The sequence below is a fragment of the Moschus berezovskii genome, chromosome 14 (assembly GCF_049115385.1).
Source record: "Moschus berezovskii isolate FMDL1 chromosome 14, NW_MosBer_1.0, whole genome shotgun sequence".
Classification (NCBI taxonomy): Eukaryota; Metazoa; Chordata; class Mammalia; order Artiodactyla; family Moschidae; genus Moschus; species Moschus berezovskii.
Window position 1 is genome coordinate 47,375,659 of NC_142473.1, and position 25,235 is coordinate 47,400,893.

Below are 25,235 nucleotides of genomic sequence, written 5' to 3' on the forward strand. Positions count from 1 at the left end.
TTCCCGCTTGTAAGCTGACACATCCACCATGGTTTCCCACATCAGTGACTCAAACGGCAAACTTGAGGCCATAGCTAACTTCATGACAGCATTGGTTTGGGGGGTACAAACTGCAAATCCAGTATTTCAGGAAGTATCCTTAAATCCAAGTTCACCTCATTATATGGAAACATGCACACATACACACAACCTTACCCTCCTGTTCTGTTAAATCAGACAGCTTAAAACGTATGCTCTTCCAGTATTTTTTTATTTTCTTACTGACTCCATTTGACTAAAACAAACAAGAACCATACAAAACATTTTTAACAGATCTTAGAAAATTAGCCAAAAAATTAAGAAAGTTCAGCATATTACATTGTACAATATTTAGGTAAGAATGTTTGAAAATTATAAATATTTTGTTCCCTCTCAACATGGCACATCACAAAAATACATTTTAAAAACTTTTTCATGTATAATTTCTAGGAACGATCATGTCACTATTTATTAAGGCAAAGGTCTGATTAAGACAAGCATTCACACACACCAGAGATGTTCTGTACAGTAACTACAAAAGTAAAACCAAGGGGTCTGCCAGCACGTGGATGGTTGAAACCATTTTAAATATCAGGGAGAATTCAGTTAGTATCAAACATCATTCTGAATGGGATTCACTTAGTTCGTCTCTGTGCTCTTTGATTCGTAAGTATCTATCTCAGCCAAAGCATTATTTAAAAGAATTCTGCCCCTTGAGACAGTGCCTCTGGAGCCAGATGCCAATGGCTCACATGGCATTAAACCTGCACAACCAAAGACACGAATGGCAATCCCTCAGTCCGAGCGAGCACCACGTGCAGGAGAAGTGCCTTTTCCAGCTGCGCAGCCGTGGTCAGGCAGTCCACATCCACCGTGGACCATGGCAAGCAGAGTGGCCCACTTAGTTTAGAAACGAGCACTTGGAGGAGGAAATACGCTGCTGGAAAAACAACAGCCCCAGCCCACAGAGGTTCCGACACCCAGTGACCTGAGCACCTCCCAGCTCCTGGTCACACGCCACTGGGCTGTCTGTGCACCGCCTCCTCCAAAAAGAATCTGAGGGAGCTGAAGGGAATTTTCAGAAGCTGAGGTTTTCAAAGAAAGAGTAAATAAAAAGCCTGACAATGTTGACTTTTTTTTTTTTTCTTTTCAGGTAAGCCCTTCCTTGGCAGATAAATAAGAAGGCTTCTTTAGTATACTGACCCCATAAGAGGTGCTGGAAGTTAGAAGCAGAAAAGCCAGGTCCTTCTGTCTTTAGCATAAAGTTTTGCAGCTATGCTTGCAACCTACACAGCTGACATGACTATGGCTCACTCTGTGGTCTTCTTTTCTTTCCAGCTCTTCTGTCGTTCCTCAAGTTCTGCCTGGGTGAAAGCTGCCGGACCCCAGTTAGTGATCAGGTGTGGGTTTTTTGAACCTAAAAGACAAACGTGCATCAAACATACAAGGTCTTATATCCTTCAATTAACATCATTTTTCTATAGACAGAGTACATTTTTCTACTTTATTTTCTTCTCTGAGGAATATCCATAAAGGTCACAGGAGGCAAAACCATCAGAAGATGTATACAAAGGGAATTAAACAGGCCTTCTCAACTATCAGAGGGCAAAAGAAATTCAAGAAAAATTTATTGCAAAGAGCTGGGTTCCTGTATATTTGGGCTAAGAAAGTTTTTTTTTAGCATAATTCAAGTACACAAATGAAACAGAAAAGTTGACTAAATATCTGACTGCTTCAGAGAGCGTGTTACCTGGTTCTATCAACCGAATTAAGCCTTCATGATGGGCCACTTTGTCCTTCCAGCTGTTGGTCGTCTTAGTGGCCATCTCCAGCTTCTTTTTAACTCCCTGGAACAAGAGCAGATTTTAGACTCTGCAAACACGCAGGCAGTTTAAGAGCCAAATAACAATGATTGGGCACTTGCTCCATGCCTGTGGATTATCTCATTAAGTCATCCCAGCCACAGAAACACAGACTATCATTACCCCCATGGTATAAAGGTGGAGACTAGGATTCAGAGCAGTTAAGTAACCTGCCCGAGGTCCCCCGAGGACCTAATTCACACTAATTATAGATGATGTATAAGATACTCCTGTGCCAGTGACGCCTTACTGCCTCTCGACTCCAAATCCACCCCTCGCTGTCCTGCCTGTGACCCTCGCCAGCGGGCCCCACTTAAGCTTCGTCAGTGGAGGAGCTGGCAGGACACTGGAAGAGGTGGGGCTTTGCCTCCAGGCTCCACTGTGCCCATCTCAGCAGCTCCTGTGGCACGGGGGGACAGCCACGGTGTCCACTCTAGTAGGTTTCAGTGGCCGTCCCCTGTGGGCAGCTGTCACAGTGCCCCAGAGGGTAGCTTCCCTGTCACAGTGCCTCGCTGGGCTTTCCTGCCGTCCAGGGGCCAAGGCCATGCCCTCTCCAAGGGGGACCGGATCCCAGCACTGGGCTTACAGAGCAAAGTGTGTGTGTTCCTTCCCTGTGTGTTCTGTCTCAGCCGGGGTGGGGGCAGGGGCAGTGGCTACTTCCTGTGTCTGCCCTTCCTGTATTCTTAGAGTTTTTTTGGCTGCTCAGTAGGTAATCCCCTGTTGTAGTTAATAGCTGATTATATTAAACCTTCCTTGTTCAAATTAATGTGTGGTTTCAGTCTCCCGACTGAATTCCAACTGTTATACCTCATTGCCTGTGAAAAACCCTTATTTACAGCTAAGCAACATTGTCACACAGCTTTTTACGGCAGAGAAAATATTCTCTTGTTTTTAAATGTTTAAGAATTTAAATGCATGTATTTGCAGGGATGGGCGTAATGACCTCGTACTGCTCAAGGGCCTGTTTCCGTTCGAGCTCGAGCTGCTGCAGCTGCTCCAAGGCTTCCTGGAGGGCCTGCTCTTTGATGACGCGCTGGTTCTCCAACTCCTGCTTCTCCGCTTCCGTGGTCTGAATGGCCTGCTGCTGCTCCAGATGCCACTTCTCCAGCTCGGCCCTCTTGGACGACTCTTCCTCCAGCAGCCTGCAATACAGAGAGCTCAGGGTGACCGCACCCGACCCAGAAGATGACAAAGCGCAGCAGAGCCTCAGAGGAGCCTGGAGGTCATCTAACCACCTCTCTTCTCACAAGAAGGAAACTAGGAGCCAGACAGGCCCAGATTTGTGGGTAAGGTGACCCACGGGTCTGCTCCAAGCTGTTTCACCCTTTTATGAAAAAAAGTTAAAAATAGCATGTACTGAAGGCTTAATGGGCCAAGAAGTGCATTTTCTCAGCTGATCCTCACAACAGGCTTACGTATTATCATTCGGTTCGGAGACGAAGAAAGGGAGGCACAAAGGGTAAGTGACCTGGACGAGGCACTTACTGACTGACAGGCAGGCGGCGGCGGTGAGTTTTGGAATCTGCCTGGTTGCTACAACATTAAAACACTTTTTTATCTAGCAGAAACCTATCACCAAGGGAAAAGCTGACACACCCACAAAGGCAAAAGAGGAGGAGCTGACAAAAGGCAGAGGAAGCACTGACCAAGCACTACACGTCAGGCTCTTCACCTTCGTTCCTGTGATCCCCCCAGAATTCTGCAAGGTGTTATTGTCCCTGCAGATGAAGTCAAAGGGTTCAAAAGTATGACGCACAGGTAAGCAATGGATTTCAACCCAGGCCCGCATGACTTCAAAATGTTATCTTTTAATAACAGGCTACCTATCGGAGGATATCCCAGGTTAAGCAGGTATTTAATAAATAAACTAACTTGTACCCCAAGTGTAGACAATGTGGTTAGACGCCAGCCCAGGAGAGGATGCATGTCTATGGGCTTGATCGTCAGAATTGAGGTAACAAACCTCACAGCAGACAGTTACTGCTGCCTAAGAGCATTTGCACGTCTAAAGCCGACAGCAGCAGAAATAAAGTGACAGACTCTACAGCCACTATCTGACCACCCCAATCCTGCACCACTGTAAGAATTCCCTCAGTGACATCCTACAGGGTTGTCTCCAACCGTGTGTGACGGGCCACTGCTTCACAATCCGGGTCAGTTTATTTCTGGGCAGCCTTGATCCTTAAAAGTTCTTTCTCAACTAGGATGCACTCTCCTATCTCCTCCCCTGGGTTCCACAAAGGGCCAGTGTGTTCCCTCTGAGTCGTCTCTCAGATGTGACATCACAGTGAACACTACCCTGCCACCAGGGGCTGACCAGAGTGTGTATGCTATACACCGTCCATGTGCTTTCCAAGACATGGGAGATATACCAGTGAACGAGACTGGAAGATCTCCTGTTTCTTCATCCTGGTGGTCAAAGTCTGGAGGGCAAGCGACACTGAGGCTGCCCAGCACTCAATCCCCTTCACATGTCCAGGGATGTCTTGATGGAAAATGGGGTCCAACTCCCAACACAGAAGCCACAGCCCCTGCCCTTCTGCCCTGGGGAAGCTGGGGTGCAGTGGAAGCTGGGCTTGGCTAAGCAGCTGTCAATCCTAGAACTTCGTGAAACCACTGATTCACAGAGCAGAGACAGTGGGGAGTTTATCTTGCTGGTGGTAGCAACACGGAGTGTTGAGTGATGGCAGAAGCAATGGGTACAACTGACTGACAAACCCATGATGCCAACGTCTGCATCAGTGACATCCTCACTGGGCTCGTCCCATGGCCTTGTTTGGTCTGCTCAGCCTCCCTTGGTTCCTGCCTGTGTTCAGGGCCTGGCCACCTGCCTTTCTGAGGAATTGGTGAATTTCTCAAGAACCTTCCAAAAAACACTTTGATTGCTTTAGCTAACCCAAGGTGGGGTTTTTTTGGTTGCAAACAGGACTCCTGACTAAAGACAAACCTCTCTGTACCTCAATTTCTTCATTTATGAGAAAAAGGAATAGGAACTGTGTGTGAGTGTGTGAGTGTGTGTGTGTGTGCGCGCGCGTGCTCAGTCATGTCTGACTCTTTGCAACCCCATGGACTGCGGCCTGCCAGGCTCCCTTGTACATGGGTTTTTCCAGGGAAGAACACTGGAGTAGGTTGCCATTTCCTACTCCGGGGGATCTTCCCAACCCAGGAATCGAACCCAAATCTCTTGCCTCTCTTGCACTGGCAGGCATATTACTATACCACCAGCGCCACCTGGGAAGCCCCACTAGGAACTACTCCCACCATCAAAGGTTTGATGATCCATTAAATGTGATAATACAGGTAAAGTTCTTAGAACAGTGCCTACCGCATCGTAAGTATTGAATAAATGTCAGCTCATATTGTTATGATGGGACTATTAGCTCATTTGCTCTGAATGCTCATGAAGACTGCCTGAGAGTATATGAGTATATGAGGTTTGTGGCAATCAATTATATCAGAGAAGTAAAACCCTGAACCTTTTCAAATGAATTGCTTTTAAGCCAAGTCTCCTGGATCCTTTACTTGTCCTGTTGATACTTTAAATTATCTTCTTGCTCTAAAACCAGCATTCCAGACTGTCAACATCTTTTTTGAATGCTTATTTTGACATTCTATACATTACATTTCTTCTCCATCTGCAAATGAGATATAAAGGAACAGAAACCAACAAACTCCGATGACTACCAAATCCAGACATTAAACTCTTTGCAAGCACCACCCTCTTCAGCCTTTACAACAACTCTATGAGCTTATTATAGATAAGGAACTGAAGGCTGAAAGTAGTGAAGTAACTTTGCTAAAAATTACACAGCTAGACAGTACAATGGCTGGGATTCAAACCCAGATCCTCAGTCCGGGGCTATCTATTATTGTGTGGACTGTTGTTCCATACGGCCCCAAGAGTAGAACTTGGATCCACTCATTCAAAAAAGATTCCGTGGGTACTTACCATGTGCCAGACAATGCATTAGTTGCTGGGAATAGAGACCTGACCAAAGTGTGCTCCCAGGCCTTACAAACATAAAAATTTAGTGGGTGGAAGTTATAATGGGACAGACTATGGCTTAGTCTCAAGAAGTTTCCAATAATTGAGCTGTCCAAATGGTAAATGAACAGTTTCCTTCTGAGTTCCACTCAGAAGAGGCTAGATAACCTTAAGGATTACACATTGAAAAACAACAACACTTCAATTTTAATGGAAAAACAAAAAACCCAAAACAAGAAGACCCACATAGTTCAAGTCAAAGTTCTTGTATTTAAACAATTCGCGATTAAAAGTATCTCTGGGGAAACTTAAGACACTGACAGAGGAGGGACCATCCACTGAAGAACAATGAGATGCCAAATGTTCCAAAAGTGACTTGCTATTGCTTAGAACAAGGACAGAGGTTAACCAAAAAGCCCTCTATATACACCCTCAGCGAAGACTATGTTCCAGTTGACTGAAGTGTGTGCCTGCTCAGTCATGAAACATAATCTTAGCTCTAGGGTGTATACAGAGGGCTTTTCAGTCAACCTCTGCCCTAGCTCTAAGCAATAGCAAGTCACTCTTGGAACATCTGGCATCTCATTTTTTTCCAGTGGATGGTCCCTCCTCCGTCAGTGTCTTAAGTTTCCCCAGAGATACTTTTTAATCGCCTATCGCTTAAATACAAGAACTTTGACTTGAGCCATCTGGGTCTTCTTGTTTCAGGTTTTTTGTTTTTCCATTAAAATTGAAGTTTTTTCAGCTCTTCAGTTCATTAGTGCTAGACTTAAACGTTTCTGTCCCAACTCCATGATGATTCCCTTTGACCTTTTACCCACAAAGGCCTACCCTGAAGAGTGGGAGCAAGGAGAAAGCCCCCTTTGTCAGTCTGACAAAATGTCCCTCTGAATCAGGCCCAGCCTCTTGTGACTTTGGAAAAGATATGGACTCACCGCACTTTAAAAAATGACCACTAGAGGGCGCAAGTCTGTCCATTTCAAGTTCCAAAATCAAAGTTAAAAGAAAAACAGAACAGTAAAATGCCTAAAATGACCTTAAAATACCAAGAAAAAGTAGTTAGTTTTTGTGTAGTACTTTCAGCTTTTTGGTACAGAGCTGTATGTAGCAGTTATATTTGCATTTACTAAGTTGAAACCATTTTTCCATTTACTGAGATTAGAGTGTACAAAATAATTAATTAGTCAGAGCTTTTTCTTTTTTTGGCCATGCCATGAGACATGCAAGATCTTAGTTCCCTGACCAAGGATCAAACTTGTGCCCCTGCAGTGGAAGCGCAGAGTCCTAACCACTGGATCATCAGGAAATTCCCTTGTTGTTCAGTCACTAAGTCGTGTCTGACTCTTTGTGACCCCAGGGACTATAGCCCGCCGGGCTCCTCTGTCCATGGGGTTTTCCAGGCAAGAATAGGGGAGTGCATTGCCATTTCTTTCTCCAGGTGAATCTTCCGGGACCAGGGATCAAATCTGAATCTCTTGCTTTGGCAGGCAGATTCTTTACCACTGAGCCATCACGGAAGCCCAGGGAATTCCCTAGCCAGAACTTTTTAAATAAAATACTCATGCCTGGGCTCCTATCCACAAATATTTTGATATGGTAAATCTGGAACAGTCCCTACATGTGCATTTTTCAAAGATTTATATAAATGATTCTGATATTTACTACTGATTAAAAATTATTGCCGTTAATTATCCAAAACTGTCTTACTCAAAACATCATTCTATAAACATGATATAACTAATACTTTAATAAATTTCTACAGTTACCTGGTTCCCTTTATGATCTGATCTCTGTCATGTCGTAATTAATCTCCCTCACAGCTTCAGAGAAGTAAATATATATTGCATATCTCATCTGTGAACTCTCTACACAAGGGCAATCTATAAACTCAACACATCACAAATGATGAGGGTCAAAAATATCTAATGTCCCTTAGAATGTCTCTCTTTGGAAGTCACATGGGACCAAACCTTCCCATGCAGTGGATGGTGTGTTAACATCACAAATGTACAGTGCCACTGCCACTGCCCAATGGCAAGAGGGTGAAGGTCCCTAGACCCTGGCTAATGATACCATGATGAACACAAACTTGTGTGACCCATGTGTGACAAGCAATGTGCAAAGTATTCAATCTTCCATTAGAAGACAATTATTCCTTAATAGAATCATAAATTTCAACACCTAATTTGTTTTTAAAGTCATTTTTGGCAACGTACATGACAAAGAAACCTTTCTCTCTTCCTACCTGAAGATTAAACCAACATTTCTTACAGCTCCATGTGTAGATGGCAGCCATGGAAAATATATCCCAGCTCATCCCACAACCACTCCTACAATAGCGTGAGGTGTGCCTACACTAACCAGCTGCTGCTACAGGCAAAAAGTGGTTAGTGCTGCATCCCCTGACGTGACATCTTAGAGAGCTAATGGGGAAGCAAGTTAGAAACTGGGAGAGGGCAGCTGACATTTGCTCTTTGGGGTCTTCATTCTACTTCATCCTTCCTACCGCTACCAAAGTCAAAAGTGAGAGTTCTCATCTGAGATCACGACTATCATACATAGAAAACCTGACTTTAAAAGGTCTAAGGGGAAAAAAAAATCTGTTTCAAGAAGTTCTAAAACTAAGAATTATTTAAGGAATGCCACCAATCCTGAAAGACCAAATGGAAACTGCTCAGTTCCTCATTGTCCCCCAAAGTGGCTGCAGCTCTGGCCTAACAGGCCCCTGCCTCCACCCAAGGGCCTTCTCAGGTCTGGAACATGTGGAAGGAACCAGATTCTCATCAGGCCTGATGCTGGCTCCACGGACATTCTAGAATCTGACTAAGGGAACTGCACCAAACACATCCATCTGACTACTCTGAAATAGATACATGGCTTGTCATTAGCCACAGAAGCAAGGGTTTCCCAGGGGAAATTGGGAATAAAGAACCCAGCCAGCCAAGCCTCCAGGGTCCCTCCCATCTGGCAGAGACTCTTCGCTCTCCAGCAGAGTCAGTGCTTCCTAGAAAGTGTATGAACCCAAGCAGACCACACAAAGCACAGAGGATGAGTCGATCCGTACCTGGCCTGTAACTTCCGCACGGTCTCTTCATCTTGCCGGGCCTGTCTCTCATCCTCGAGAGCCTCCTGCAGCTTTAGGTACATGTCTTCCAGCTCCCGGACCCGCTGCAAATACTGCTCCAGTTCAGAGGATTTCTGGGCAACCTGTTCTTCCATCTGCTGCCTGATCTGAGGGTATAAGTCATGTTTAAACCAGGCTGACTTCACCCTCAGGAAAGCCTCCTGTTCCAACACCATGCTGAGCGGGGCCACAGCCATAGCCACAGCCACAGCCCTTCAGGGTGGGCAGGGCCCTGTCCTTCATTCCATGATGATGGAGGAGGCAAGACTGCCACACCCATCCCCAAGCCCACAGTTTAAGAGTCTAGGCACACAAACTACACCCAAAGCTGTTCTCCTGCCCTGGTGTATTTCTCATCCCTTTCACACTGCGTTTCAAACTCAAGAAAAAAATACTTCCCGGTATAATTTCTCTTTAGCTTCCTTTCTATCTTAAAGCCACAATCTCTTTACCAACAGCATCTAAAAGGAATGAACCTTTTCCCACTCAGAACAGCCAAAGGGGGAAAAGAAGGGGGAAAAGAAAGATGTTCTCCTGCACTTACCTGGCTGCCCAGCACCTTCTACCGTCTCCCTCCCTAGGGCACCTCCAGACCTGGGGGACCCTCAAGCATCTAATTAGCATTCTAACACATTTATGGTTTCTCCATTCTGGATTAAAAAGACTTGAATCTCTGCCTTAAAAGTTAAGACAAGGACATCATAAATGTAATATCAAACATATTAGCATATGTCTCTGCAGTTTATATTTTCATTTGCATTAGCTTATTTCATCCTCATAGGGGTCATGAGAGATCATGTGACATCCCCCTAATTTGAAGAAGAGAAACTAATACTCATAAGCAAGAGCAGAGGACATGAACCCAGATCTGGCTGTGGTGCAGCACCCCTCAGATCTTGGGTGCCTTCCTTTCACAACACACACACATCCACTTCAAGTCTAAGCAACAGAAAGTTGCTGAAGGAAATTTCACAGCACCTATTTAGTAGGCCCTGGACCCAGCCCTCTCCCACACACTGTAACCCAATGTGAGGAGAACTGTGTTCCAGTTAACCAGCTCACTGCCTGAAGCAACTGAACCATGGGGATGAGAACTCCTAAGATGAGTCAGAGCTCCCAAGAGTGACAGACCAGCATTCACATATTCTCATGACTTCAGAACCCCCACTCTTGCTCATTATAGAGGGGAAATATCATGGAACCTGTGCTTACTTTTTCCATAGTTCTTTATTTTCCAAGCCAAAACTCTGAAGGATGAAAGGGATGCTAGCAATAATTATATCAGGATGGCGGGGACTGTCCCAGGCAAACCAGGACATGGAGTCCCCCTCCCCACAGCACTTATCACCCCATTCCATAAATTTCTATTGGAGGTCTTGAGAGCAAGGTTTACCTTTACATCCTTGGCATGATACCAGGCACATACAGTGCGCTCAATAAACTGATAAAGAGTTACTAACAAACACAAAACCTCCCCAACAGCCAGCCCACCATGAGTTAGCAGCAGATTCAGCTGGCAAGATGATCTCACTCGAGCTTCCAAGGTCTTCACCCTCCACCAAGCCAGGCCGGCTCCTGTCCCTCTACCCACACAGGTTGGCCTCTGTCCTGCTGACCAGGACGGGATTGGGGGCGGGCTCTTCAAGTTAAAGCAGCAGCACCCCGGGGAGTGCGGTACTTACAAGCTTCTCCCGCTCCAGCTCCGTGCTGAACCTGGCCTGGAGCTCCACTTGAGTCTGAAGGCGCTTCTTTTCTTCTTCTGCTGCCCGAGATGCTGCTTCTTCCAGTTTCTACCCAAAAACCATCCACAGAAAAGCAGGGAACGTTACAGTGGAAGTGCATTTGGAGAGAAAGGGACACATTTAAACATTATAGGGGAAGCCAGTCATTCCCAATGTTCAATAAAGACAGAATAAACCTTGTAGATCCAATGAAATTCCATTCCAACAATTTTCCCAGTCAACATACAAAACAAATTGGATAAACAAATGACTCCTAGTAAGTTGTAACATTTTCGCAAAGAAAATTTTAGTGTCGTCATTAAATTCATTTGCAAATGCATCTGTGAAGTTCAAGTCTGTTTCTTGAGCTCACTGAAGTTTTGTCATCTTAACGCTGTTTCTTAAAGCCTTGTTGTTATGTTAGTCGCTCAGTCGTGTCCGACTCTTTGCGACCCCATGAACTGTAGGCTCCTCTTTTCATGGAATTCTCCAAGCAAGCATACTGGAGTGGGTAGACATTCCCTTCTCCAGGGGATCTTCCCAATCCAGGATGGAACCTGGGTCTCCAGCATTGCAGGCAGACTGTTTACTGTCTGAGTCACCAGGGAAGCCCAACTTCCCAAAGGGTGGTTCTCTAGTGAGAGAAGGGAAAAACTGAAAGCAATCATTTAAGGTCTCTGGGAACTATCCTAAGAGCATACAGCAAACAGAGTACATTTATCCAAGAAAATCAACTAAATCTCAGCAAGAACTGTGAAAGTCTATGGCATCTGAACCACAGCACGGCCTCTTCTCCACCCTACCCTTGCCTTGGCAGTAGAAGGAGGCTCTACCCCATGGCCATGAAACCAAGCACACAAGGCTCCCTCTCAGTTTCCAGTCTAAGGATAAGATATCTCACAGGAGGATGCAGACAAAAAAAAAGTTGTCTGCCATTCCAATAAACAAAGGATGTTGTCTGCTATCAAGCCTTCAGACACTGCAGCCATCCCAACAATGACCCACGAAAGAAATTCAGGGTGGAGAGAAACAGGACACTGGACCTAGAGAGTTAAAATGCATACCTACAAAATCATTTTAATGAGCTAAGATCTGTATCTTCCTATACATAGAAAAGCACTAAAATCATGAACTTGAAATATCTGTTTTTTTGTGATAAGCACTAACTACACGGTTTTGGGTGTTTTTTTTTTCCCCCAACAAAAACTCCTATAAATCCTGGCTCCCCACTTTTCTCTCTGAAACAGCTCCTCACAGCTGAGAAGCTTTCTCCCAGGCCAGAATACTCAGTAAAGGCACCAGATAAAATATAACTCTCAACTTTTAGGTTGTGTGTTTTTTTCAGTCAACAAGATCAACAAATTAAATCACAGGCCAGCTAAGAAGTCTGACAGGGGAAATAGAGGAAGACAGCAAAGAGCCCCCATGTACTAGGAACAAGTTTCAAATTTAGGCCTCAAAGATCAAATGTGGGCCAGAATTTAAATATCAGACTGTGGGGCAAGTTAGGCCCCAGGGCATTGTTGAAAACAACAGAGAAACCTGTGAGATGAACACCTGAGAACGGGATGCCCACTGAGACAGTCAACTTAACAAAGAGATCAGAGGTGGAGACGGAACCCTGCTGCCACATACAAAAATAAAACGGATTAAAGACCTAAATGAGAGACCTGATACTATAAAACTCCTACAAGAAAACACAGGCAGAACACTCTTTAACATAAATTACGGCAATATTTTTTTAATCTGTCTTCTAAAGGAAAAGAAATACAAGCAAAAACAAATGGGACCTAATTAAAGTTTAAAGCTTATGAACAGCAAAGGAAACCATCAAGAAAATGAAAGACAACCTACTGAATGGGAGAAAATATTTGCAAATAATATGACCAATAAGGGGACTACTATCCAACATATATAAACAGCTCGTACAATTTAACATTAAAAAAAAACAAACAGGACTTCCCTGGTGGTCAAATGGGTAGGAATTCACCTGCCAATGCAGAGGACATAGCTTCGATCCCTGGTCCAGGAAGATCCCACATGCCGCAGGGCAACGAAGCCCGTGTGTCACAACCACTGAGCCCTTGCGCTACAGCCTGTGTTCCGCAACAAGAGAAGCCACCACAATGAGAAGCCCACACATCACAACTAGAGAAAAGCCCTTACATAGCAACAAAGACCCAGTGCAGCCAAAAATAATAAGTAAATAAATAAAAGATTTAGGGGGAAAAAAAGCCAAACCCTGTTGGTGGGAATGTAAATTGGTGCAGCCACTGTGGAAAACATTATAGAGTATTCTCAAAAAAACTAAAAACAAAACTGCCACACGACCCAGCAATTCCACTCCTGGGTGATAAGGTAGGAGTTTCAAGACAAAAACACTAATTTGAAGATATATGCATCCCAATGTTCACAGCAGCATTATTTATTATTGTCAAGATATGGAAGCTATCTAAGTGTCTTACCAACAGATGAATGAATAAAGAAGATGTGGTGTTACAAATATACAGTGGAATACTGCTAAGCCATAAAAAATAACAAAATTTTGCCATTTGCAGCAACATGTATGGACTTGGAGGGTGTTATGCTAAGTGAAGTAAGTCAGACAGAAAAAGAGAAATACTGTGTGATATCACTTATAGGTGGAATCGGAAACATACAACAAACTAGTAAATATAACAAAAAAGAAGCAGACTCACAGATACAAAGAACAAACTAGTGGTTACCAGTGAGGAGAGACGGGGAGGGGCTAGATCCAGGAGGGAGGAGTGGGAGATACAAACTACTGGGGGTAAGACAGGCTCAGGGACATATCATCCAGCATGGCGAAGACAGCCGATATTTTGTAATAACTACAAATGGCGCATAACCTTTAAACATTATTTTTAGAAACTAATACAGAAAAACAAAAGCTCTGTTGATACCGTGGTTACCCCAGGACACTGTACCCGTACCCAAGGTTGTGCCTTGAGAGAGGACAGACAGTCAGAGGCTGCATATCATGAGGAAAATGGGCTTCACTGAAACAGTCCAGCCAAGTCACTATGCAAATAAATGAGCAAACAACAATAAGTCCTTGGGAGAAGGGCGGAAGCCACATCGAGAGCTGCTTACAAATATCATCTAAAACATCCAGTTTTCAACAAAAAATTATGAGATATGTAAAGAAAGAGTGTGATTGATACACTGGAAAAAAGCAAGCAATAGCAACTACCTTTGAAGGAGCCCAGACTCTGGATTTAGCAAAGACTTCAAAGAAGTTATTATATGTTCAAAGAACTAAGGAAAGCTTGCTTAAGGAAATTATAGATGATATGATGATATCCCCTCAAACAGACAACATCAGTAAAGAGATAGAAATCATAAAAAGAGGCAAATGGAAATTTTGCAGTTGAAAACTACAATAACTGAACTAAAAAATTCACTAGAGGGTCTCACCCATACAAGAAGAATCTATCAAAGATAGACTGATAGAAATTATCCAATCTGAAAAACAGAATGGAAAATAGCCTCAGAGAAATGTGAGACACTATTAAATACACCAACATTCACAACATGGTAATATCTGAAGGAGAGGTAAAAGAGAAAGGAGTAGAAAAATACTGGAAGAAATAACGACTGAAAACTTTCCCAATTTGATGGAAAACATTAATCCACCCATCCAAGAAAGTAAGATAAATACAAAGAGTTTAACACACACATCACATCATGCACACATATAAATCATAGTAAAACTGCTGAAAACCAAAGACAGAAAATACTGAAAGTGACAAGAGAAAAATGACTCATCTTACACAAGGAAACACCAGTAAGACCGACAACCAACTTCAGAAACATGTGACGAGTTCTGACCAAAATACTGTAAATAAATAGAAGTGAAGTGTGATATTTCTGGGCTGGAGTAGTTAACTGGCAAATTCTAGAACACTTTTTTATCTGACACAGTGAACAGCAGTATTTGACATGGTGGCAGTTCCATCAGCCTGTATGTCATACTTATGGATGTATATACACTCTGACCCAGCAATCCCACCTCTAAGAATTCATTCCACAGATATATTAGACATGTTTAAGTAAGTGTTAGTCACTCAGTCGCGTCTGACTCTTTGCAACCCCATGGACTATAGCTCGCCAGGCTCCTCTGTCCACGGAATTCTCCAGGCAATACTGGAGTGGGTAGCTAGTCCTTTCTCCAGGAGATCTTTCTGACCCAAAGACTGAGGCCAGGTCTCCTGGATAGCAAGCAGATTTTTTTACTGTCTGAGCCACCAGGGAAGCCCTTTAGACATGTATGAAAAAATGACACAGTACAAAATAATTCCCTGTAGCATTGCTTATTAAAACAAAAGACTAAAATCACCCAAAAGTTCATCAATAGGAGGAACTGGTTAAATAAGTAATGATATAGTCATATCATAGAATATTATATAGCTATCAAAAAGAATGAGAAAGCTATACTACACTGACACAGAAATATATATATATATATAAACTAGATGCAGAATCATGAGTATGTACTTATTGTGTTTAAAAATGGGTAAATAAGAATGTATATTCATATTCTCTTGAATATACATTACATGAATCTAGAAAGATACATAAGAAGTGAAAATAATAGTTGTCTTAGGCAAGGCATAGGAACCAAGCAGAGGGAAGAAAGAGTAGGAGGAAATTTTTTTCACTGAATCCCTTTTTATATTTAAAATTTTTTGAACCATATGATTTTATTACTTATACAAATGATTATATTTTTAAAATAAAAGTAGAAATAAAAATTATGTGCTGGGGTTGGGGGGGGATACGTAGGTAGAACATAAAGGATTTTTAAGGCAATATACAGTGAAAAAATACTCTGAATGGTATTATAATGTAGATACATGTCCTTATACATTTGTCTGAACCTACAGAACATTCACCCCCAAGACTGGACCCTAAGACAAACTATGGACTTTAGGGGACTAGGGGTGTCAGTGTAGACTCATCAATTGAAATAAACGTACCACTCTGGTTGAGGATGTTGATTCTTGGGGAGGATATGCATATATTGACACTGGAGGTGTGTACAAAACCTATGCACCTTCCTATTAGTTTTACTGTGAACCTAAAATGTCTCTAAAAAAAATTAAGTGTTTTAATAAAATTACTTGAGTAACACTTTTAAAGAAGTCTGTTAATTTATTAAACAAAAATACCAGGGAATTTCCTGGCAGTCCAGTGGTTAGGACCCCAGACTCTCACTGCCAAGGGCCCAGGTTCAATCCTTGGTCAAGGAACTAAAATCCCAAAAGGTGCACAGTGCAGCCAAAAAGAAAACACACAAAAAAACAACCTACCACGATTTCTTATTCCTCCTTCTGAATTAAATGAGGCCTTGTATCAAGTCTCACAAAATGTAATCTCATTCCAGGTGATTCAAATATTCATCTAAGTAGTATCTTTCTAAAAATGCTTCAATGAAAAACTGGAGAATTTTCTTTTTTGACAAGAAAAGAAATTTAACAACTATTAAAGGATTCATAATAACTGCTTTCCAATATTTATCCATCAAACCCCAAATAAGCTGCTTCAATGATTTGGTAGAACTAGGATGTGGAAAGGTGGTCGAGGTCAGCTGAGGTCTGACCAACTCTGGGAACGCATTCACGTAGCACAGAACAGGGACCTACATGTTCTGGAGGCTGAGTCGAAAGTCAATGAGTTTAAAAGGATCCCAGATGGATGGATCTCAAATGCATGATACGAAATGAAAGAACCCACATAGTGAAAACATACATACTCTATGATTCTGTTTAGATGATCATTTGGAAAGACAAGAATATAGGAACAGAAAACAGATCAGTGGTTTTCAGGGGCCAGGGGTAAGGAGAGAGTCTGAATACAAGGGGCAGCATGAGGGAATTCTCTGGGGCACGGGCATTGTTCTAAATTCTGTCTGTGATGGTTTCAAGAATCTAGGCACCTGTAAAAACTCATAAACCTATACCATGATATTGCAATTTATAGTAAGAAATACATAATATTTGGTCTTCGTTCCAGGTTCTGGCACAGATCTCCCCAAAGTCTTGGAATTTACTAAGTGTTGACAGTGATAATAAAGTGACTTTAAGTGACTTTTAACACATGGAGAGGGGCTAGTTGCCAATGAAACCTACCATGTGATTAGAGGGTTGGAACTTTCAGTCTCACTCTCTGACCTCCAGGGAAAGGAGAGGAACTGGGGGTTGAGTCAATCACCAATGTCCAAAGATGTAATCAATCATGCCTGTGTAATGAATCTTCCATAACAACCCAAAAGCACAGGGTTCAAAGAGATTCCAGGTTAGTAAACATACGAAGATTTGGGGAGAGTGGGCTTCCCTGGTGGCTCAGAGGTTAAAGCGTCTGCCTCCAATGCGGGAGACCTGGGTTCTATCCCTGGGTTGGGAAGATCCCCTGGAGAAGGAAACGGTAACCCACTCCAGTATTCTTGCCTGGAGAATCCCATGGACGGAGAAGCCTGGTAGGCTACAGTCCACGGGGTCGCAAAGAGTCGGACACGACTGAGCGACGGAACCGGAACCGGAACCGGAACCGGATACGCCTAGAGAGGTCATGGAAGCTCCATGCCCTTTTCCCACATGCTGCCCTATGCATCTTTCTATTCCCGAGTTACAGTCTTTTATAAGAAACCAGTGACTAGTATGGAAAACATTTCTCCGAGTTATGTAAGCTGTTCTAGCAAATTAATCAAACCTAAGGTGGGGGGCACTTCCCTGGTAGCTCAGCTGGTAAAGAATCCACCTGCACAGCAATAGAGCAGGGTTTGATCCCTGGGTTGGGAAGATCTCCTGGAAGCAGGCATGGACACCCACTCCAGTATTCTTACCTGGAGAATCCCCATGGACAGTGGAGACTGGCAGGTTACAGAGCATGGGGTCACAAAGAGTCAGACGTGACTGAGTGACTAAGCACAGCACAAGGAGAGGGGGTTGTGGGAACCTCTGACTTATAGCCAGTTGCTCAGAAGCACAGGTAACAACCTGGACTTGGGACTGGCATCTGAAGAGGGAGTTGGGGGCAGAAGGGGTGGTGGTGGTTGTGTCCAGACTGTATCTTTGACTCCAAACAATAAGTAAAATCCACAATTCTAACATTAAGCGTCTTCCAAGATCCTCATGAGTACAGATGGGAGCTACGGGGGAAAACCTAAAAAAGCAACGGATCCTATCCATTCACCAAAAGTGACCCTGACATCCTCAGGAAAAACTTCTCATCTTTCTCTGAACGAACTCAACTGTGCTCACTGTTCTTACAAATGTTCTTTTCTGGTCAATGAAATATCCCTGTTGTCCTGAGACCCTCATACTCTCAAGGGCTGGGAGAACAGTGTCTCACTCAATGGTCTAGATACACTTCCTGGAAGCGCAGTTCACCAAATAATCTCCCTACAGTCACGTTAACCTACTCCTGGTAGAACTGAAGCTCATAAGCAAGGCCACAGAGGCTCCTACAGAGAAACAGGAGACCGCCCCCAGCCCAGCGTCCACTCTCACCTTCCTCACGGCCTCCAGCTCCTGCTGTTTGTTTTCGTTCGCTACCTGGAGCTCCTTCATCTGTCGCTCCAGCTCCTCCTGCTCTGCCAGCAGCTTCTTCCGCAGTTCTTTCCGACGCTGGCGGGCTTCTTTGTGTGGTGGGGGGCTGCCCAGCTTCAGGAGATGGATGGTAGAATGGATGGCTGTGAAAGGCATGAGAGAAAAGATGGGAAATACCCTTTATTCTCTGTGAGTCTAACCTGAATGGCATAGTGGGAAGAAAATCAGAAACCCAGGGTAATTCTGATCCTGCCACACAGCAACATTGTGACCGTGAGCCAGTCACAGAACCACTTACACATGGGTTTCTCATCTCTAACCAGAAAGAGATAATCTCTTGAGTCCCTTCCAGCTCCAAAGTCCCATAACTGCCTATCTGTGCTTACTGGACTTGATTTGGGAACATAACATGCACTTGAGGAACTCCCAACACTTGCAACTCCCTTCCTTAACTTCCCAAAGGGCCAAATAAGAATAAGAAATCACAAGGGCTGAGATTCAAAATTCCTGGTATCTGATTTGCTACCTGCTGCAGGTAGTCCATCCTAAAGTAAATCAGTCCTGAATATTCATTGGAAGGACTGTTGCTGAAATGGAAGCTCCAATACACTTTGGCCACCTGATGCGAAGAACTGACTCATTGGAAAAGACCCTGATGCTGGGAAAGATTGAAGGCAGGAGGAGAAGGGGATGACAGAGGATGAGATGGTTGGATGGCATCACCAACTCAATGGACATGAGTTTGAGCAAGCTCCGGGAGTTAGTGATGGACAGGAAGGCCTGGTGTGCTGCAGTCCATGGGGTCGCAAAGAGTCAGACATGAACTCATCTATGCCTTATGAAACCATCTCCCTATGTACTCCCTTCCCGAGGTGATAACAGCCAATACCATGTATTGAATATTTGCTATATGTAAATATATGTGTGTATACACACACACACACTCTTTACATGCATTATCTAATTTTTGTATGAAATCTGATTTCTTTCCTGATTGTTTCCAATTATCTAAATAGCTAGTACGGGGGGCTGGGGGTGGGAGGGAGGCCCAAGAAGGAGGAGATATATGTGTACTTATAGCTGATTCACATTGTTGTACAGAAGAAACCAAAGAAACATTGTAAAGCAATTATCCTCCAATTAAAAATAAAAAAAATAAATAAATAAATAGCCAGTACTTTCACACTGTTCAAATTCAAAAGCCTGAAAGGACACAGATGAAATCTCCCTCCTACTCCTATTCCCAAGCACTGAGCTCTTCACTCCACTACCAACTAACACCAACTGTTTCTGTGCATCTTTCCTGAGATACTTTAAAAGCATATACAAATAAATGTATATATACAGTTTCCACCTTCCACTGACACGGTGGTGGCCTAACACTCTCTTCAGAGCCTGAGTCTGTCCTCTTACTTCACCCTGGAGAGCTTTTCATATCAGTACACACTGTGCAGTACTGATCAGTCCTCCAGTGTACAGCTGTGCCATCACCTATCCAACCACACCCCGATTAATGGACATTTGTTTATAAATCTACCACAAACATTTCTGCAACGATGTGTCATTTTTAAAATGTGCAACTATATCTTCGCTATCTAATTATTAACCCTCACAACTCTGAGAGGTAGGTACTATCAGTAGCCCCATTCCAGAGAAGAAAGCTGCTCCAGAATTCCTAGTGACCCAGGAGAGAGGATCCAGACCCCGGTACACTTGCCTCAAACTCTGAAGCTACATCAAAATGACCACAATTCTCAATAAACAATTTTACCTAGATTCAAGAATATAACATTGAGAATCCCCTTTCATGATTAAAGAGAAAATCTCACTTTAATCTTTACTAACGCTGGAGTGATATTTTAGATTCAGTTCAGTTCAGTCGCTCAGTCATGTCCAACTCTTTGCGAATCCATGAATCACAGCACACCAGGCCTCCCTGTCCATCACCAACTCCCAGAGTTCACTCAAACTCACGTCCATCGGGTCGGTGATGCCATCCAGCCATCTCATTCTCTGTCGTCCACTTCTCCTCCTGCCCCCAATCCCTCCCAGCATCAGAGTCTTTTCCAGTGAGTCAACTCTTTGCATGAGGTGGCCAAAGTATTGGAGTTTCAGCTTAAGCATCAGTCCTTCCAATGAACACCCAGGACTGATCTCCTTTATAATGGACTGGTTGGATCTCCTTGCAGTCCAAGGGACTCTCAAGAGTCTTCTCCAATACCACAGTTCAAAAGCATCAATTCTTTAACGCTCAGCTTTCTTCACAGTCCAACTCTCACATCCATACATTACCACTGGAAAAACCATAGCCTTGACTAGACAGACCTTTGTTGGCAAAGTAATGTCTCTGCTTTTTAATATGCTATCTAGGTTGGTCATCACTTTCCTTCCAAGGAGTAAGCGTCTTTTAATTTCAAAGTTATTAAATCAGAAGTTTTCATTCTCAAGATATCTGAAACTAGTGATTTCCTGTGAAAGTAACAAATCTTGAAAATTACTTGAAGTATTCAAAACCTATTGCACAATTCCTCTTTTGTTTTACATATTTCTAAATACTCAAAATGGCCACTTTAAAATTCTTCATGGTCCTTAAAGGGGGAAATTCCATATTCTTGAAATAGTAAGAGTAAATAAATAAAACCGAAAAGGTCCAGTTTGTACTTTTCCCACAAGTTCATCAGGCAAATGAAACTGATGAAAATTTTGGGAACTCCTCTCAGCTTGCTTTTCTTTTAGCAACTGGGCTTCACACAGAAATAACCATAGGCAATGGGGAACAATGCCGAGTATCTCTGTTGTTGTTCAGTCACTCAGTCATGTCCAGCTCTTTGAGATCCCATGGACTGCAGTATGCCAGGTATCCCTGTCCTTCACTATCTTCCAGAGTTTGCTTAAACTCATGTCCACTGAGTCAGTGATACCATCCAACCAACTCATCCTCTGTTGCCCCCTTCTCCTCCTGCCCTCAATCTTTCCCAGCATCAAGGTCTTTTCCAATGAGTTGGCTGTTTGCATCAGGCACAGAAGTATTGGAGCTTCAGCTTCAGCACCAGTCCTTCCAATGAATATTCAGGGTTGATTTCCTTTAGGATTGACTGGTTTGATCTCCTTGCTGTCTAAGGGACTCTCAATGAAAAACAGAAAGTGCTCTCAAGTTATATCATGACAAGCAATAAAAATTATCTTACCCTGAATCCACTCTTGTTTCTTCTTCTTATCTGAAGCACTGATTTCAAAGGTCTTATCGAAACATTTTATGAGAAAAAGGCATTTCTTTCCATCTTTGTCAGGCAAGGACTAAGACAGAAAGCAAAATTAGTCTTTCAAATTTTACTTTCAAGTATTTAAATTCAAACTTAATTACTTATACAAGAATTACCTATAAATGAATGTTACTGATTTATTTATGCTGCCCTCTAGGCAACAATACTTAGGGTAAAAATCACCCCAGATTAGTATACGACATCTAGACTGGGAGAACCAACACCACTTGATGGGCCATGCTATGGCCTTTCCTGAGCACAGCAACCCTTGTACACTGCACCTTATACCTGAACATGTCTCTCACAGGAATCCTGGAAAATATGCCCATGGAACTATTCCAGTAAGTATAGACACCCAGGGTGATTCCCACACGCTGCAGAAGTGTCTCTCCCTTCCTTGCACCAGGGGTGTTGTTGCTAGCAAGCTGTGGTTCTCGTCCTATATCCTTATAAGTAGACTGGTGGGGTCTATCATAATCCTGTGAGTCTCCATGTTTAGCTGAACCTAATAAGACCTTTAATATTAATACACACTATTTCACCCATCAAGACATTATCATTTATGAATGAGATTTAGGTATTTTAAATGTTCTTCAACAAATACAGATGTGGTAATAATTCAGATATAAATTAAAAATTCAAAACATGTTCTTGAGGACTTCACCTATTTACAGAATCAGCAGTGATAAAATGTTCTGAAAGTCATACCAATTATTCAAAGACATGTTCTTTTGGTTTATTTATTACACTAAAAAATGACCTAGGTTCTCAGATATACTCATGATTTCAAACACTGTCTTACTGATTTTTTTTGGCTTTGTTTTCTTATTTATGACTCCATTTTACTCAAGAAATGATTTCTTAAATATACAAATAAATGAGATTTAATCATTTACTTTAATCATATACTTTATTCTCAAATACAAGAAAAAATAAATTCACATTAGAAAAAAAATTTTTGTCAGGTATCTGTAATTTTTTGGTTCAGAATCTATGGTTACTGTATGCCTATATTATTTTAGAAATGTTAATTTTAAGATTATTTTTAAGGCTCTAGAGTCCAGAAGAGCGGAGAAGGCAATGGCAAGCCACTCCAGTACTCTTGCCTAGAAAATCCCATGGATGGAGGAGCCTGGTAGGCTGCAGTCCGTGGGGTCGCTAAGGGTCGGACACGACTGAGCGACTTCACTTTCACTTTTCACTTTCACACACTGGAGAAGGAAATGGCAACCCACTCCAGTGTTCTTGCCTGGAGAATCCCAGGGACGGGGGAGCCTGGTGGGCTGCCGTCTATGGGGTCGCACAGAGTCGGACACGACTGAAGCGACTCAGCAGCAGCAGCAGCAGAGTCCAGAAGAAGGAAGATAAGCTACTTGAACAGCAGGCGGCAGTGCTGGAAAGAGGTAGCCGCTGACCCTTACCTCCACACAGCAGCTCTCATCCAAGAGAATGTCTCCTTTCTTATCTTTCAGATCCTCGCTCACATAATAAGAAATTATGTTGGGTTTCAAGACAAACCAGCGTTCAGTCCAGTTTTTCCGTCTATGGCCTTTTTTTATCATGTAACCCTAGGTAAGATTAAATTTGATATAAATGCTGGTGCTTTTCCTTGTAAGAGCTGGTATCTCTTCCTTTGAACACATACACAGACACAGACACACACACCCTAATTGTGATTCTCAGTAAATCTAGACCTCCATTATTGAAAATGCTAAAAGGTGTCAGTAAACCTGGCCAAGCATGCCTTCTCAGACAATCACCCTCTGGCACCAGTGTACCTCTCTACCTGACCTCTCAGGATTCTGGAGGATGAAATCTGCTCCTTTGGACCAGTAGTTAGGATCCTGGCTTCTAAGTATAGCTTTTAGGCTCACACTTATTAGGCTTGTATTTTCTTCCCATATGTCAGCCTCAAAGATGTGTGATCCAAAATTTTATTTCAGCAAGACTACACATTACTACAGGCCAAAACACTTTAGGATTGTTCAAGAATAGCTAAAATTTTACATAGTAAATCTATAGGTGCTGATAGCCTGTGGCAGACTATACACATCATCAAATATATAATAATATTTTGGCTGTATTATGTGATCAATATATTAAGTTCTAATCACATTACTCGTTCAGTTTGCTAGCTCTTGACATTTAAATCAAGCCTATCTCATACTGCCGTTCATCTGCAGTTCTATATTCTGCCATCCTAATGGGCCTGGAAATCCTCTTCAGAGACCATGTTTCCTAACCTCTTACAGCACCAAAAACCTACACAAATTAAGCCTCCATTAATGTTTATTGATATGCTACATCTGAAGAAAAGAGCAAAAACAACATTATTACCTAAGAGAGCAAAACAAGGACCAACCAGTAAGAGTTATTATTCAATATAATAACATAAGACGTCTAAAAGATCCACTCAAAATATATAAATTCTATTTACTAAGCATTAAGTTTATTAAACAGACTATGTATATCAGCGTATGAATACCATAAATATTATCAGATGCTATGCAGGTACTGAGAATACAAACTTTATAACCTAATATGATAAACACAACTTTATTACATAAAGGTACTTTTCCCCAAAAGGAAGGGTATTTTTCTGATTTCATAAAAATTATACATATCATATAGAGGTTAACATATATAAGCATTATAGTAGTAAGTCCAATAATAAGAAAAGAATAAAATAAAATTCATAGAAATCCCACAACCCAGCAGTGATCACTTCTAACATTTTGGCCCCCATCCCCCCAGACAGCTCGACACACACGTATCACATTGCATGAAAGGGATTACAAGACACCTGCTGTTCCACAACCTGTTTTCTTCACTGAACAGTGTGCCATGGGATCTTTCAGATGAATGAGTATAGATGTACACACGACACGAAAGTGCTATGTTCAGAAATGTGATCATTTAAACAGTTCTTTCAAAACAGTAACTTCCCAGTGTTTAACTGTAATTATTTACAAAGTAAGCCTAGCACAAGACTGAGAAAATAAGAAATTTTATTCCTGTTCTAAATTAGTGTAAAAATGTGTGACTTAGGCTCATCTTTGTGATAAAAATGTTTTATTTCAAACATGTCAAATTCTAAAGTGAGGAGAAACAGTGTTACAGGATGCTTACCTGTTTCAGCACATCTAATATTAGCTCATTGAAGACCTCATTAATTGCCATGGACACAGTCTGTCGATCCATGCCTTTGCTGAACTGTCCATTTCCAACAAGCTCAATCAGTTCCCACACAGAAAGGCCATCTTTACTGTCATCAAAGTTGATTTTATAATTTTCAAATTGTTCTTGTTGCCAACTTACTCCCATAGCTTCTGTAAGTTTCTTAAGCAAGTATTCAATCTAGAAAAAAAAAATTTTAAGTATTATTGCATAGCAAAAAAAACCCCAACTTTTAAACTATTACACTAAATAACTAAATTAAAAGGTCAATTTAGGAAATATTCTTTTATAGTTCCAAGCGTATCTTTAAAGAATCCTGACACCATCAAGGAGAAGGGTATGGATAAAACGCCACTGAGTCTACGCTAACTTAGAATAAAGTAATCAAAAACTGGAACCCTTAACAGCGTATTTGTATAAAGAACAAAAGCAAACTGCATATAGGCACTATCATACACAAACTAACTGATGTGATCTGTTTGCTCTGTTGGATTTCAATATATGAGGATACTAA

General features: G+C 42.3%; 1 protein-coding gene across 1 annotated transcript in view; it reads right to left on the reverse strand.

Annotated features, from left to right (window-relative positions):
- Window positions 1-231: 231 nt before the first annotated feature.
- SWAP70 (switching B cell complex subunit SWAP70) overlaps window positions 232-25,235 on the reverse strand; it is a 78,200-nt gene continuing 53,196 nt past the window's right edge. Inside the window, exons 4-12 of the mRNA XM_055423396.2 lie at window positions 24,674-24,901; window positions 22,966-23,112; window positions 21,470-21,578; window positions 18,243-18,424; window positions 10,672-10,779; window positions 8,930-9,096; window positions 2,824-3,022; window positions 1,769-1,865; window positions 232-1,435 (exon numbers count right to left, since the gene is read on the reverse strand). Coding sequence (XP_055279371.1) covers window positions 1,329-1,435; window positions 1,769-1,865; window positions 2,824-3,022; window positions 8,930-9,096; window positions 10,672-10,779; window positions 18,243-18,424; window positions 21,470-21,578; window positions 22,966-23,112; window positions 24,674-24,901 — 1,344 coding nt within the window. The 3' untranslated portion in view covers window positions 232-1,328. The remainder of the gene's footprint in view (window positions 1,436-1,768; window positions 1,866-2,823; window positions 3,023-8,929; window positions 9,097-10,671; window positions 10,780-18,242; window positions 18,425-21,469; window positions 21,579-22,965; window positions 23,113-24,673; window positions 24,902-25,235) is intronic.